This window comes from Taeniopygia guttata, chromosome 15 (genome assembly GCF_048771995.1).
Source record: "Taeniopygia guttata chromosome 15, bTaeGut7.mat, whole genome shotgun sequence".
Lineage (NCBI taxonomy): Eukaryota > Metazoa > Chordata > Aves > Passeriformes > Estrildidae > Taeniopygia > Taeniopygia guttata.
The window spans coordinates 12,871,585-12,888,637 of record NC_133040.1 but is presented as its reverse complement, the minus strand read 5'-3'; the positions used below and the strand labels follow the sequence as shown (position 1 = coordinate 12,888,637).

The 17,053-nt window shown below is 46.2% G+C and overlaps 1 protein-coding gene across 2 annotated transcripts in view; it reads right to left on the bottom strand.

Annotated features, from left to right (window-relative positions):
- TMEM132C (transmembrane protein 132C) overlaps window positions 1-17,053 on the bottom strand; it is a 171,508-nt gene that overhangs the window by 32,910 nt on the left and 121,545 nt on the right. For both annotated transcript variants that reach the window (XM_072936253.1, XM_032751330.3), the window contains one exon: window positions 11,483-11,666. In XM_072936253.1, coding sequence (XP_072792354.1) covers window positions 11,483-11,666 — 184 coding nt within the window. The remainder of the gene's footprint in view (window positions 1-11,482; window positions 11,667-17,053) is intronic.

The window sequence follows — 17,053 nt, the reverse complement described above, 5'->3', positions numbered from 1 at the left end:
CCACTACCAAAGCAGGGCAGACCAGCATCCATGTTTAGGCAGGGGATTTTCCTTCACACAGAACTGTCACCCTGTTCTTTTAAAAGTTTTAAAGTTCTTTAAAAAGTCTTCTATGCCTTCTGATGTTTACATATTTCTGCTAGAGTTTCTCACATCCTGTATATGTAAATAATGATTGTTTTACATTCTTCTTTGTGAGAAGAGAGAACTGATAAACTATTAGTTTAACCAGTGTAGTTAGAGAACTTGCAATTCACCCTCCAATCCACTATCACTTTTAAAACTCTCTGTATTACAAAGCCAGAAATAAAATTTATTTACTTTTTTATCTTAGTATAAATGCATGAGTTATTCATATCATAATACAGCACAGAGCCAGCAGTACAGAGTGATCCTGTTGATAGTAAAAGGATTTTAAAATCATGGGGATTTGGGGAGTTAGAAGAAAGTTAGGCTTAATAGGCCCTGGGCAAATACCCTGGGCCTTGTGCTTGCTAGAACTGCGCCTGTGTAACCAGTACATGATAAATGTATAGATATAATTGTTGGATGTGATGACTGTTTAGTAATTAAATATAATTGCTGTTTAATCATAAGAATAATCATGAGAAACTGTGGTCAGGGGCTTGAAAAAGATCACAAGAAACTAATGGCTGAATAAGGTCAATGTATACAACAAAATATAAGTTTAATAATTGATATATAAGTTATATAAGGACAGAATATAAAATATGTTCAGCTCGAGAGCCATGTGGGAGTCAGATCTGGGTGTGTACCCCTGATTCCAATAAAAGCAGATGATGATATCCCGTGGTTATGTGTGCTCCTGAGCAGTGTCAGCCAAGCCCTTGCACTGCGGCCCAGGAAATAAATGCCATTCCAATGGGCTTCCAGTGCCCTCTGTAAAGGTGAGGCAGAGACCGACTGCAGACAGACACGTGGCTCCCACCCCGCCAGACAATTCCTATTTTTGCCTAGCAGAGCTCCCAGGGCTTAATGAGCAGCCCATAATTTGGATGAGGTAAGAGCAGCGAGGAGGAATCAGTGAGTCTGGAATGACTTATTTATTACCACAGCAGGCTGACTCCTGCAGCTCCCAGGCATCCTACAGCATATGCCTCAGGATAGCTGTGCCAGCTGGCAGCTCCCCTCTCAGCCTCCCAGCTTTCCATCCTGTCCCAGCTCCAGCAGCCAGGGCAGAGAGAGGCTCCTCTGCTGGCTCAGCCGAGCAGAAGCTGTGTGAAACTGCCCCAAAACAGGCAGGAGGAGCCTGGACAGCTGAGAACAGCCAGGTCTGAAAGCGATGGCTTTGGTTCCTGCTGCTGACATCATCTGTGCAGCAGGAGGCTCCTGCCTTCTGTCAGCTCCCCAAAACAGAGCTCAAGAGCACAGAGAGGTTACAGCGAGCCTGGACCTCAGCCAGCCCTGTGCTGCTTCACAACACAAAAAGAAGAGAATTCACCTTTAAATCACACAAAGGTGATTTCTGCCCCCACGCTCTTCCCCCAAGGTACATCCTGGTAAAGTCTGGTTTATGCAAATGAAAATAAAAGTGTTATGGCAGGGTAAAAAATGTCCACATTAAAGAAGGAGAGAGATGAATTGGTTCTCCCTGGCACGGCACACCGAGAGTGGAGCTCAGTAATGAACCTCAAGGCTTGAAGAGCAAGCAGCAGTTTGGGGGTAGAAGGTGTAAATAAATGTGCAATTCTGCAGAGCCATCCTGTCTGTGAGCACATTATGGGGTGCAGTAACACTCTGCTGTGCCTCTCAGTACTGAATTTACAGGCTAATGTTTCCCTCTGTCATTTTCTCCAACTTCCCAGTGAACTTGAATTATTTTTACACTTATTTAGTTTAAGGAAAATACTCATTCCACAGCCGGCAAAGGACACAGAGCTCTGTTCCTACAGGACCTTGGGGAGCAGAGTACAGCACAGTCACTCCTCTGGCACTGACACTCAGCATTCAACAGTCACCTACTGCAATTAATAAAACTGCACTGTTGCTATTTCTCACTAATAGAGGATTTCCAAAAGCAAATTACAGCCATAAATTACATCATTACAGCCTGTATTATTGTTCTGTGGGGTAACAAATCTTGCAGAAAGACAATCAGCTCTGCGAGAGGAAAAAAAGTACAGAGGACAAATCAGATGACTGGGACCTGATTAAAATTAATGTCAGTGGTCCTCATTTTCCATTTGCCTGCTGAAATTCCCTCTTTCACCAGCGTGCTGGTGGTCGTGCCACGCTGCTGGAGCATTAAATATTAGGGATGATTTGTTTCTGAGGGGGAAACCCATCTTGATCAGTGTTTGTGTGGATTCCCTTTGCAGTTTACCTGGGGTCTAAGGACACCCCACAGCAATGGGGCCAAGGGCTGGGCTGGGAATTCCCTCAGCACATGGCATCACACAGAGAGCTGGGGCACTAAGGCCTGGTTTAAAGTGGTTTTTTGGTGGTCCAAGCTTTTCTGAGGTGCTGGCACCCCTCTGTTCTGGGATTATGGATGACTCAAATCCCATCCCCGCTCTGCTGCCCTTCAGCAGCCGCTGCAGAGAAGAGAGAGGCAGAAGCACAGTGCCAGCTCTGTCCCCTGCACTGTGCTGAGCCTGTCCTGGTCCTCTGGTTTATCTCCCTCGAGCAGAACCACCGAGTTTGAAGTACAGATTCTGAGTGAATTCCATGACAAACATCCTCAGTGAGCAGCACTGTCTGGATAATGAACTGCAAACTGAGAGCAGGGCAAGGCAAACATGCAGCCAGAGCAAATTGAAGGTGAAAAGTTCCTGGGTTTTTAAGGTTTGGGGGAGTTCATTAAAACACTGAGTCTTATAAAAGTCATGGTGATTTTTTAACCCCACGCTCCCTCATTATATCCCATTAGAGTAAAGCATTTTCTGTTGTCCCCATCGTTTCACTGTCCAAGCTGTAACACCTCAGGACCTCATCAATTAGAGCTCAGCCTAAACAATCCACAGTTCTGCTAGGCAAATATTTCACTTGCTAGTGAAGAGTGAGGCATCCCCCAGAAATACCAGAACTCTCTTTACAGATCAAAATCGTCATCAGAAGCTGCAAATGAAGAGAAATCCCTTCTGGTTTTCTGTATGGGTCACAGCTACCCCACCTCAGCTCAGGCTGAGAAACTGCTCTGTCCCAGAGCCCCTGCTCAGCTGCCACCTCCTGCAGGTGACAGACCAGGAGCTGCAGACCACCCACCCTGCAGGGAAAAGCACAAATGGAGCTGCCTGGAGCTGGTTTGGACAGTGGGTGTGCATTTACCAGCTAAGCCTAGGCAATCACCAGTCAGCTCAAGCTAATGAGAAAACTCGAGTTGAGGCAGAACTGGTGCATTAATTCCAGAGTCCAGCCAGGCAAGTACCAGCCTGCAGAGCTGGCCATGGCTGAGTCTGGCAAGCACATTTCTCTCCCTCTCAGGAGTTTTCATAGAGGTGCACAGAGAGAAATGAAAGAGAAAAAAATTCTATTTCTGCTCCTTGTTTTTCCCATGTGGAATGTGTTTGGAGAATTGTTTCCCTGGGGTGATGCTTGGTTGGATTCTGGTGAGGATTGTTTGAGCTGATGGCCAATCCAACACACCTGGGGCTGGGCTCAGAGAGGGGCACGAGTTGTGTTAGAGTCAGAGAAAGCAGTGTGTAGTTTTAGTATCCTCCTTTTATATAGTATATTAATGTATTTTAGCATAGTTATAATAAAGAAATCATTCAGCCTTCTGAATTGAGTCAGACATCAGCATTTCTTCCCATTGGGGTCACCTGCATTTCCACTAGCTGAGCTCTGCTCCCAGCCTGAACTGCAGATACCAGTTAGAACTCCCTGCCTTTCAGCTCAGCTCTCTGACAGCTGCAGGCATCATCCTCTGGAGCTGCTCTGGCCCTGCTGGGCAGTGCCTCTCTGCCCTCCTGCATCTGCTCTGGCTGCCAGGGCAGCACACAGGGCTGGGCACGGTCCTCAGCAGCCTCAGCTCCATCAAACCCCAGCCCTGGAGTGTCCTGGAGTGTCCAGGTGGGAGCACAGCTCGCTCTGTGCTGGCCCTGCTGGCACTGTGGCAGCTGGAAACTGCCCTGTGCTTGTGTCCAACAGCCCCAGTTTTAATCAGCTGTCACTTCAAATACCCACTGCTGTTTAACATGTCTTCTTCTGAGGGGGCACTGCCACAAAGCTGGGCCAGCTCTTCAAACAACCCCCAGAATACAGCACAAGAACCACACAAGCTGCACATTTCACACGTTACTCAACGCAGAGCCGTGAACTGACACAAGTGTCCCTCTGCCAGCTGTGCTGTCCCTCCTTTCCCTTTCAGGGAGCTGTTTCCCTGAGCCTTGACCCAAACCCCTGACTTTGATCAGCTTGGCTCACACACAGAATTCCCTAGAGGCTTCTGGCACTCCTCTTCCTGGGGAACATTTTGGTATCGGCAAACCCAGCAGCCAATAATTTACTTTGTGTCGCACTGCACATTATTTTTGTTCTGCAATTTGTTTGGTTAGCAGGATTTGCCTCCTGTCGAGACTAAGAAGCATCTATTAAGCCTCATATTAACATTTCTCAGAGATCTTTGAAAATCTGGAAGTTAGCTGGCCCCACCTCTCCTCAGCATCTGAAAAATCCCAAAGTAATCCATCCCACAGCATTGTCAGACTGGGGGATGCTGCAAGAGGAAATTGCACATACTCATAGAAAATGACATACAGCTTGATCCAATGGAAATATTCATTCCAGCCTTACTGATCCATTCTCATTTCCTGCAAAAGGTAGGACTGAATGTGATGGTATAAAGTAGGAATGTAGGAAATGCAGGAAAACAGAAGCTGGAGGCAAAAGTGCAAGGGTTGTAGAAATGATCTCTGGGACTTAAAAAGGCAGTGTTAAATTGAGTCACTTTGGATTCTTTATGCTGTCTGCATCTTCTGACCAATCTGAGATCAATGAACAACAGCTTGTCCGTGTTTTGCTTTTGTTTCCTGATGGGCAGGCAGCAAAAAAAGCCAATTCTCCCCAGGCAAGGTGAATCAATAAGCACTGCAGCCCCAGGCACTGAGTGACACAGTGCTCCACAGGCAGGTGCAGAGTCCTGTGGGTACAGACTGAGAGCAGAGGCACAATTAGTGCAATTAACCCCCCAAGGCTGAAGGGAGCAATGCTGTTCTCCTTTAGGGCACTGCAGCTGCACTGGGGGGAGGCACTGGAGATTTGCTGTGCCCCCCTTCCCACCAGGAGACTGGGACTCTGCTCTGCACAAACTCTGAGCTCTAAAACTCCTGACTCCGTGGTACTGCTCAGGGCTCAGAGCTGACTGAAGCTGTCCCACTCAGCACTATTAATAGAACAGCTCCATTCTGCATAAAATGAATTTCCCAGCCTCACAGTATTTATTTCATGCGATTCACAACTGAATTATCTGAGACAATACCTGTCAGCTGAAAAGTCTGACACGTGGATGATCTGTTTGTTCATTTGTTTGTTTGTGATAAGCAGTCAGGAAATGGGTTTTTCCTTCTGGAAAGCTCCTCTGTGCCTGTTGCCTCCACTTCACTCAAGACTGAAAGATGAACCAGAGTGAGAATTCTGCACTTGTGTGCCCTTGAACTAGATAGAGCTTTATGGTGTGAACTCACAGACTGTGCAGGGATGAAAACTCTATTTATTCAGGTCCATATTTTAAAATGGTATTGCAGGGACTTCATTACAGTGAAATACCTTTAAAAATCCTTTCCTTAGGGAACAGCAGACATAAATGTGTATATAAAACAACAGTGCTTTGGGAGCTAAGTTTCTGATCACCTTTGTTTTAATGGAAAGCCAGTTAAGAAGCACACATAAAACTGTCAAAAAGTGGTTTTGGCTGAGTCACAGCTCTGCAGAGGGTCCATCCCCTGCTCCTGCAGCAGGAGCACCAACACACCGAGTGCAGAATGTAAAGAAACACACAAAGCAAGCAGTGCCCAATGAACAGCTCAGCACTGAGCAAACAGCACCTGAGGAACTGCACTGCCTGGCGAGCAGCTGAGTCTCACTACACACTGATGTACACACAGGGTACTCTGTGTACCAGCTGGGAACCTGGACAAAGCAGCAGCTCACAGGGGAAAGGTTCAGTCTGCACCAGTGAAGAATCAGCTCCCATCAGCAGGTGAGTCAGTTCACACAGCAGAAAGCAGGACAGGTAAAGACAGATTCCCACATCCTTTAAGAGACCCACTGGTACAGCTGAGGAGGGCACACAACTCCTGGGCATGTAAAACAACAGCAATAAACTTCCAGAAAGGCCTGAGCTGCTCCAGGTTTGCTGTGCTGGTCAGCAGGTGCCAGTGGATCACAGAGGCTGAGTGAAACCCGAGAGACCCACTGAAAATCAGTGTTATTTTAAAGAGGAAATCTGCATGGAGGAGCAAGCTGCATGGCTTCCCATGGGGACAAGTGGCCTTTGAAGTAAATCTGGAGTAGAACTCTGAGAATAGACTCCTAACTGATTTTATGCTTCAGCATTTAATGCCTGTATTTCATGCAAGTCACACTTGCAGATCAGCTTCAGAGGGAGTGCATCCTGCTGGTGAAGGACTGCAGCTCCAGGTCCACATACAGATGGTCAGTATTAAATTTAAATATTAAATAAAAATATTAAATCAGTGACTCCCCATCTTCCCCCCAAGAAGGAGCTTTCCTTCAATATTAGCACTGAACTCCTACACAGGTTTTGTGCCTTGTTCTATCCCAAAGCAGAATTTGGTACTGTTAAAAATATGCATTACCCACCTAGAGCATGCAAAGAAACCTCTGGCTGAGCTTCCCAGAACGTGGCCTTGTGCTGGACACAACACCCAGAGCTCTCCAGTGGGACTCCCGTGTGCACACACCCAGGTGTAAATCTGGGGTATTTTAATAGGGTGGAGAGGAGAATCTACACACTTGGCTACATTTGCTCATGACGGGATGGAAATCTTAGGAAAATTTGTGGGAAGTAAGTGAGGCAACCTTGCAGACCTTAATTGGCTGGTTCTGAGGTTACCTGTGATTAATTGAGGAGGTTCCCAAAAGCTGCTTAGCAGATCATTATTTAAGGCCCTACGAAAGCACTTTCCTAATTGATCCTTCAAGAAGTAACATGAAATTAAAACCAGCCAGAATGGGGCACAGTCCAGCCAGTGGGTTCTTCCTGTCCACAGACAGTGGCATATATTTCCTGTGCCTTAAGAAATTATTTTATCATCTTATTCAACTCTCCTACTTGATGAATTTCATGAGCCCCACTTTCTGTAGCTGTGCTATCTCACAGCAGCTGTGATTTAAGTGATCCAGAGATCTGAAGGGGGGAGTGTGGGCCTGAGTGTGCAGTTTTTCATTTTTTCCCATCTCTATCCAAAGATCTAATAAATGACATTACCTCTTTACAGATCTTGCCTCAGTAATTATTGCTATTCAGTGCTGGAAATGCAACAATGTGAATTTAATGTCACACACAGAGTGAGACTCACAGACCTTCACACAGCCTGCATGCAGGGTACACTGAGTGGATGCTTTCATTAAGTGCCATACTCAGGAATTTGGAAAGGACAGGATATGTCTGATTAGAACCTAATCTGGTGCACAGTACCTAGCTGATATTCTGTTATGGGAGAGTTAGAAAGCAACAAACCTGTTAAAACTGTATTTTCCTAACTTTTCTATCTCATTTTTCCTCTCCAACTACCTTGAAGGGTGAAACATCCTACAAAATTACTCAGACTGATTAACTTCTGAGCTTGGGGAAAAAAATAGACTTCCCTCAAATTTACATGTAATTTTTTTTCTGGCAAAAAAATGATTACAGTTACCATCAGTCCAAGCTGTTTTATGTCTCTTGCTCCTATTATTTCCCTGTAGCACATCCCTGCTTTGCTGTTCCTTACCTGTACACGCTTTTTAGGCACATGGAATAGGGGTTCTGCTAACACCCTCTCCTTTGACTGCATGAGGAATTTCCATCCATTTCTCAGCAGCTTTACCCTACCCCTTGCTCCACTGATCCAAGCCCTACAAGGCTATTTGAAAATTTCAGGTTCAGCTCTTGCTGACAATGTCAATTCTTTAATCTCTTCCAGAAGACCACAGCAATAGTTGCACTCATCTTTTGAAGACCACTTGGTTTTCATCTTCCTACTCTTTTTGTAATGTAATCAGGCACAGGGCAATAAAAGATACATGATCTTTCTTGCTTCATAAGTTTGGAATGGCTCACACGAGACAAGCTTTAGTCCACGGGTCAGAGCAGCCTTTATCTTTATGTTACACCCAAAGCAGGGAAAAGTTTGCTGAAAGACTTTCAGGGTGTCCCTGAGAGCAGGGGCAGAGACCTGAGCAGTCCCACACCCTGGGACACTGCAGTGCCTCTGGGCAGCTCCTTCTCCTGGGCACTTCTGGAATTGTGCAGTGGCAGCTTTGACTTTGGATGCTAGCAGTTCTGTTGCCTTTATTCTTAGGATTTTCTAAAGCCTTCTGAGTTTACGTTCTTGTAGAGAACTTTCTCAGACAACTTTCTGTAAACAACCTATTGTTTTGCATTCCTCCATAGAGGTGGAGAGACTTGATGTGCTGGTAGTTTGTCCAGTGTCATTGGAGAGGTGGCACCTTCACCCTCCAATCCACTGTCACCTCTGGGAAAGTATAAATGCTGGGGTCAGAAAATAAACTTCCTCTTTTTCACCTTTGCAATAGCAGCAGCTCGTGTTGTGCTTTCCTACAGCAACACAGTTCTACCCTGCAACGCTCCAGGTTGGAATCACCAGAATTCCCTTTGGCTCCAGAGGATCAGAACCCCCCTTGCTGCCCACCACCGAGGTCTGGCTGCTGCCTGTACCCAAGAACGTGCTGCTGCTGCTGTGCCAGTGCAGATAAAGGCTCTGGGCTGGCTCTCAGCACAGCCAGGTCACCCTCTGTGCCCCAGAGGGACTCCTGTTTGTGAGCAGGGCTGCCAGGTAATCAGCTCAGCTTACCTGGAGATCAGTGCCTGGATGGAGGAACACCCTAGCTAACAGAGTGAGAATTCCCTTTATCTGCCCACATCCTGCTAGCAAAGCCAGCTGTGCCCTGGTGCTCCATCCAGCTGCATTCTGTTCACATGGTGTATTTTGGCTGTGCTAAGTGTTATCACAAGGCACAGCAATGGGATGAACACAAAGCTTTGTGAAGAGAAAGGTTTAATGATTTCATCGTTTGAACCCGCAGTGCCTACTGGCAATCTGCTGGGAATAAGGATCTTGCCTTACATGATTTATACAACACTAAACTCATCCTTTTAGACCTCCAGTTCTTACAGGGAGCCTCGCAGGCAGATGAATTTTAATGCAGAATAGACAGAAGTCTGCAAGAACCCTCTGTGCAAGTGTGAAGGCATCACACCCTGACAGGAGACACCAGAATCTCCATTCCCTCAGATATGGAATACAGAGAAGAAGCTCATGAACTCTTTCATGAAAAGAGCAAGAAGACATGTCAGCAGACACGTCTGTTGTTTGGTAGTGGAAGGCATCTATCTCAAAATAAAATCTGACCACAAAAATTCTTCTTCATACACGTTCTCCAGTCCTTGAGGACAGATTCTCCAATAAATATTCCTTGTTCAAGCTGACAGGTAATGAGGACAATTATTTCCCCCTCAGATCTGGAATGCAGTGCAGGCTTTCTGCTGACTTAGCAGACTGTGGATCAGGAAATTGCTGGGCATGACCTCATTTGATATGAGCAGCAGTTTCACTCTTCAAATGGGGAAGAATATATTGAAGACTGGGACTTCCAGGAAATAATACTCATCTAATTATCTGGTGAACACTGCTCAAAGAAAAGACTGCCAGAATCTTCCCACCAAGATGATGCACCAGAGGGGCAAAATTCACAAGAAGCATAGAGCTATGTGTAACCCTTCTTCCAAATCCTGACCAACAGAAAATGAAACCTGCCTAACAACAGCACAGCTGAAATGCTGGAGAATCCAGTGAAATTCCTTGTTTTCCTAAAACACCAAGCAGAGAGAGCAGGTTTTAACCCAAACCATTTACCCATAGGAAAGTTTGCACTTCATGATTCTTAAATATATTATTGAGACTATTATTGTTTTCTATTTTTGATTTCAACCCAAAAGTTCTTACACTACTAGGTCATCAAGCAGAAGAATGAGTATCAGCCTCAGCCTACTGAGGACCAAGCAACCTGGCCTTCAGCAGAAGGTCCTTGAGGCCCTCTGGAGTTGCAGGTTCAAGGCAGTCAGAAACAGGAAGGAAAATCTACTGGGGTTTGTGGGAAAAGCCAGGAAATTCAGGGTTTAAATGTGAGGGAGACAGTTGAAGAGGCAGTATCCCTTCCCTTTCTGCATCCCTTCCCTCTGAGCATCCCTCCCTGTGCCAGGCACATTCTTCTCTCTCCCAGGATTTTTCATGGAGGAGCACAGAGAGAAGAAAGAGAAAACAATTTCTATTTTACTCTGGAATATGTTTGGAGAATTGTTTCCCTGGGGTGCTGCTTGGTTGGATTCTGGTGAGGATTGTTTGAGCCTGGTGGCCAATCCAACCCACTGGGGCTGGGCTCTGGAGAGGGGCACGAGTTGGGAGTTAGATATGGGAGTTATAAAAGTAGGTTTGTAGTTTTAGTATCTCCTTTAAATAGTATATTAATGTGTTATAGCATAGTTATAATACAGAAATCATTCAGCCTTCTGCACTGGAGTCAGACATCAGCATTTCTTCCCACCAAGTTCACCTGCATTTACAATACCTTCCCTCTGAGAATCCCCTTGTCTGAGCATCCCTTCCCTCTGAGCATCCTTCTGAGTACCCCTCACCCTTGGGGTACACACAGAGCTGTGTGCTGTGCAGTGTAGGACACACACACACACAGAGCTGTGTGCTGTGCAGGGTAAGGATGGTTCCTGTGGGTCAGTGAAGGACACACACACACACACAGAGCTGTGTGCTGTGCAGGGTAGGACACACACACACACACACACACACACACACACAGAGCTGTGTGCTGTGCAGGGTGAGGATGGTTCCTGTGGGTCAGTGTAGGACACACACACACACACACACACACACACACAGAGCTGTGTGCTGTGCAGGGTGAGGATGGTTCCTGTGGGTCAGTGAAGGACACACACACACACACAGAGCTGTGTGCTGTGCAGGGTAGGACACACACACACACACACACACACACACACACAGAGCTGTGTGCTGTGCAGGGTGAGGATGGTTCCTGTGGGTCAGTGTAGGACACACACACACACACACACACACACACACAGAGCTGTGTGCTGTGCAGGGTAGGACACACACACACACACACACACACACACAGAGCTGTGTGCTGTGCAGTGTGAGGATGCTCCCAGAGTCAGTGCCAGCACAGGGAGCACTCTGTGCTGAGTCTGAGGCCCTGGCACGGGCTGGGCACGGGCTGGGCAGGGGCTGGGACAGGCTCTTACCATGGCCAGGGGCACGATTGCCACCAGGTCCTTCTGGCAGATGAAGATCTCGGCCAGGGCAGGGTCGGAGGAGCCGCGCCGGGGGTACTCCACCTGCCAGCTGATGGGCTGCGTGCCCGACAGGCTGCTGAAGCTGGCCACCTCAAAGTCCAGCTGCACGACCTCGTGGAACAGGCTGGTGCTCCTGCGGAGAGCAAACAGGCAAGGCACAGCCATTACTGGGGCTGACAGAGAGAATCAGGTGAAACACTGCAAATCCAGCTGGTCACCTGTGCACATCACACTTCCAGAAGGCTTTTCCCAACCTACAGCTGCCTCAGAGAATGCAAACTGGAATTATTCACAATTACCCAAAGCGTCTCCTGCGGGCACTGTGGAGGGATGGAACCCGGGTTACTGCAACACACTTACTCCATTCCAAGTTCTGTTTGATTTTTCAAACATGTTTCATGCTCTGAGTTGGATCTGAACTCTGATCAATCAAAGCTAAGGCCAGAGCAGCTCATGAAGGCTGAGCAGCCCAGAATTTCTGCAGTCAGAAAGAAAACCAAGGTTTCCTCAAGCTGTCCACCACCAAAATCACAGAAATCCTCAGCAATGAAGCTCAGTGTAACCAGTGCAGGAAAGTCATTAAAACAATTAACACAATTAAATGAAAAAAATGACAATTTTAGTGTAATCTTAGAGATTAGACTAAATTTAATTTAATAGATTTAATTTCCTCTGGATATTAAAATCTCAGGCAGTTGAGACCAAACAAAGAAAAAAAGCTGTGGCAGGTAAAATATACCACAATCTCAGTAAGTAAATTTGAAAAACAAATATAAAAAAACATGCTGGAAATCTTTCCCTCACATTAAATTTCTTTAACTACACCAGAAATAATAAGAATATATTAAATAAATTTGCTGGACTAGCTGTTGGTTTAATTTAATATTAAAAAAAAAAGGTTTAGAGATTATCCATTAACTTTCCTGGAAATTTCCAAATGCCTTCCCACAGTGTGAATATCCCACTGAATATTCCTGCATTCCAACCCTATGCTGAAATGATTTGAAAATGAAGGGAATGACAGGTAACTTCCTAGCTCAGTAACCCAATCCCAGCCTCATCACACCTGTGCCTGCATTTCTCACTTAACAGCTTCAATTTTTCCTTTCTTTTTTACACCCAATACATGAAGGCCCATTTCTGGGAAAATCCATCAAGAACTGATCATGTACAAAGCACTTACATTCTCAATTTCTAGACTTTCTTTCTCCCTCTGAACAGAAATCACCGTTTTTTGCTACTTACGACATCTTCTGTGCTTTACTTTGCATGATTACTTTGAAAGCAAATGGTTCCCCTGATAATTATTATTTTGATTATGGGTTTTCATTTGGATGCCTCCCTCTGAAAAATCTTAATACTGCCTAATCTTGAAATTTATTTCCTTGCTGTTTTCTTGCTGTGTCAAAAGAGAGACATTGGAGCACTTTTTGTGACAGTGGCACATTTCCTGCCTGCTTTTAGAGAGTGATTTTGGGCAGTAATGTGATGGATGGATGAGTTTAGCAATTCATAACCCAAGCCCAGCCTATTGGCACTTGAAGGGTTGCTATTAAATAAATTTTACAGGCTGTAAATATGAGGCAGCTGCAGTAGCTGTGCTTTACACACTCCTGGACACCTCCAAGTGAAGCCACACTGCGTGGAACCTGGGGATTTATTTGCAAACATGAGCATATGCAAAGATACCTGAACCACCTGAGCTGCAGCGTTCATTTGGCTGCTAAAGGCACCATCATGCCTCAGATTAATGACACCTGAAATGGCATTATTTGCACCGTTTCTAGTTCTGATTCTGACCATCCCAGTGCTTTCACTTCCACCAAATGGAGAATAACTCTTTGCACACATCAAAGCTGCTCCAAGAGTGAATGAATGCCAGGGAAGGTCTCCAGATCAAGAAGTTTGCCTGCATTCCTCCAAAGATCCTCTGAAAATGTGCATTATTATAACATGTGCTGCATCTTTCCAACAGCAGCCCCAGCTGTGCTGGCAGCTCCAGAGAGCTGGAGGTGAGAACCTGAACCTGCAGGTGGGGAGGAGCTCAGTTCCAGCCAGCCCCTGGCTCCCAAACCTCTCCTCCCCTCCCCTCGGTGGCCCAGCTCTGCTCCCAGGACTCAGGAGGGGCTGGTGACACACTCAGGGCCATGTGGAAGGAAGGCTGGCACAGGCAAGGAACGGCTCTGGGTTTTGCCAAGTTTTTTATTAATCACTGCCCCACCGTTCTGGTCTCGCTGGCAAGCACAGCACTTGGTTCTGGAAATGTTCTTCAGCATCCTGCCACCATCCTGTACCTGAGGGGTGTTTCATGAGCTGTTCTGTGACAAAAACCATTGTTATACCTTTTACAAAACCCCTGCCAAGCTGGGATTTCCAGTTCCCCCAGCACTGGGTATCACTCACTGAGCTGTTCCGTGTCCCCCTGACCCATGACAAAGACAGGCTGCTTTAGTGGTGGAGGGCCACAAAAATACTGCCAAAATTCATCTACAGATTTATGATTAATGCTAAAGTATTTTTTTCTGTAAAACATGAGATACAAAAATGTCAAAAATCGCGCGTGGTGCAAGACAAAGCTTTTCCTGGTGCTCTTCCAGGCTGACCTGCATCAATATTCCAGTGCCTGCATCTGTGAGTAATGCACCCACCTCCTCCACAGCAAAGCAGCCCTGATGCAATGTCACACCACCATCAGTTTCCTCCTTCCCTCTTCACACCGAGCAACAGAGAGACGATCAACAGCTGGGAAAGCATCCACTTGAAAAAAAATATGCCTTCAGAGATGTGTAATGGCTGAGGAAAAAACGCTTCTGGTGGAGCACATTTAATGCTCAGAGCTTGTTCACTGACTGCAACAGCAGCTCCTTAATATCCAACATTTAGAAGCGCTCAGCAGCCGGAACAGCAAGTAATTATAAAACTTTTCTAAAGTACACAGCACGCAGAGATTGCAAATGAAGCTTCCTCAAGGAAGAGCTTCCAAGGAATTGCTCCAGGGTGGATATATGAGCCTCATTTGATTGGATTGAGAGCTCCCCTGGGCCAGCTCACTCCTTGGATTTATTTTAATTTATAAAAATGCTAATCATGCAGGGCCAGACTGGAGCACGTGCTAGCACAGGGGAGCGAGGACTCCTTTTGATGTGCTGAGCAGCCCCTGGGAGGGTGGGTGTGAGCAGGAGACAGCAGCAGCAGCTGCAGCACAGCTCCTCCCTGCTGGAGCAGGGGGTCCATGGTGGGGAGATGCTGGTGGCCAGTGGTGGGGAGATGCTGGAGCTTTCAGCAGCTGAGCCTGCAGCTCAGGGATGGGGAATTCACTCCTGGCAGAGGCTGGCAGCAAAGTGCTGCCCCAGGAGATCGGGCAGCAGAGCCCCTGAATGCCTCTGAGCAGCACAGTTTTGGGGAAAGAAAGTGGAATGGAAGTGTTCTGTTAATGGAAAGATAATAAAAGATGCATAAAAGGCAAAACAGAAGTGACATCGGAAGAAAATGCCACGAAAGTCACCAGCTGCTGGCAGCTGTGTGGGCAGCACACACCCTTGGGGATCAGCCAGTGTTAACTGCACTTTTTATTTCAGAAGATTTTTGAGTATGATATTAAGCACTCCTTTGTAAGAACTTATTGATCATTCAAACCTTCAGTGAAAAAAAGAAATATTTCTCCCTAAGAAATATTTCCCCTTGGCAGATTTTTCTTCTATTCACATGCAGGACTGGCTCAGTCAAAAGCTGTACTTAATGTAGGGGATTTAAAACCTGGCACTGTGGGTGTCCAACCCAGCTGAGCTCACGGGCAGACTCAGAACTGAGCATAAAATTGATTTTGTTTCCTTCAGGGGTCTGGAGAAGGTGGAGCAATGTGAAACCTGGCCAGGGCTGAGCTGAGGGCAGGACTAGTGACCACTGAGGGCAGGACTAGTGACCACTGAGGGCAGGATCAGTGACCACTGAGGGCAGGACTAGTGACCACTGGGGCCCCAGGACTAGTGACCACTGAGGGCAGGATCAGTGACCACTGAGGGCAGGATCAGTGACCACTGAGGGCAGGATCAGTGACCACTGAGGGCAGGACTAGTGACCACTGGGGCCAGGACTAGTGACCACTGAGGGCAGGACTAGTGACCACTGAGGGCAGGACTAGTGACCAGCCCATGCTGCAAGGGTTTCCCGGGGCAGGGAGGCAGAGGATCACCAGACACACACAGAGAGCTCAGCGCTGCCAGAGCCATCAGCAGACAGAAATCTTTGCTGGATCCCACCTGCAGGTGTGGCCCAGCAGTCTCTGATGGGAGATTTCACAGTGCTGGCTTATTGCTCCAAGTAATAGAGCAGTTTCCACTCTTAAATGAGTGAATCTTAGGACTGCTACGGGCTAAATCAATAATTTCGATTTATTACAGTGACTCTCAAAAGAGAAATTTTAAAAAGCCTAGATTAAAAACATTTTTTAGCCATCCTTTATTCCAACAGATTCTTACTGGCAGTGCCTAGGGATCTGAGAGTACTTTGACCTGCTGGAAATTCAGCAACTCCTTTCTTCTCTAATGCTCTCCAGTTTGACAGTGACATCTTAATGCAAGATCAGCACTCACCAAATGACACAAAAAAATGGAGAAGAGTACAAACTCCATCATCCCCTTACTCTTCACCGAAATGAATGTATTGAAGCATGTTATTACCATGTGCAGAGGCAAACCCGTCAGGTCAAACTGGACCCCAGAGCAATCTGTGCTGCAGCTGAGGCACAGCAGGGCTTCTGCCCACCCTGGGGAAGGGTTCAGGGCTTGTGCTGCTGCCATTCTCCATCTCCTGTTCTCCTGCCCCTTCTCCTAACCAGGGCAGATCATGGGGATATCTGTAAGGAACACACCTGGGGACCAGTGAGTCACAGCAATTTCGGGAAAATTAACGGCACAGAATGAGAACTTGATCTGGGGGAGTGTGACTGCAGATGACTTTAAAGATCATGGAATGGTTTGGGGAGAAAGGATCTTAAAAATCACTGAGTTCCACCAGACCTGGCTGCTCCACTACTGCCCACCTGAAACACTTCTTCACACGGAGTACAAATGCTTCAAAATAAGTTTCTTTCAGCAAGTGCTTAATAAAAGCTGTTACAAAGCTAAACCCTTCAAAAAATTGGGGAAAGGATGTAGTAATTACAGAGTAATGCTAACCACTGAAGACAAAATGCAGCTTAAATATCTTAGTTTGCAGTATTAACCCAGCTTTTACCTTTAAACCATAAAAACCAGCAGAGGAGAAAGGGAGAAAGAAAAGGATGATCTGTTTTGATTTTAACAGACAGGGAAGACATAATTTCATGGAAATCTAAGACATTAGAAGTATTATGAAGTTCTCCAAAGGAAAATATCCAAAGTATAAAATATCAAGGTATATATAAGGTTATATATAAGAGCAAACTCTTGATCACCATAACATAATATACATGTGTATCCTCAGGAGGATGATATAATGCTCCACTTGATTTCTTTGTACAGTCCAGATCAGAGTTAGATT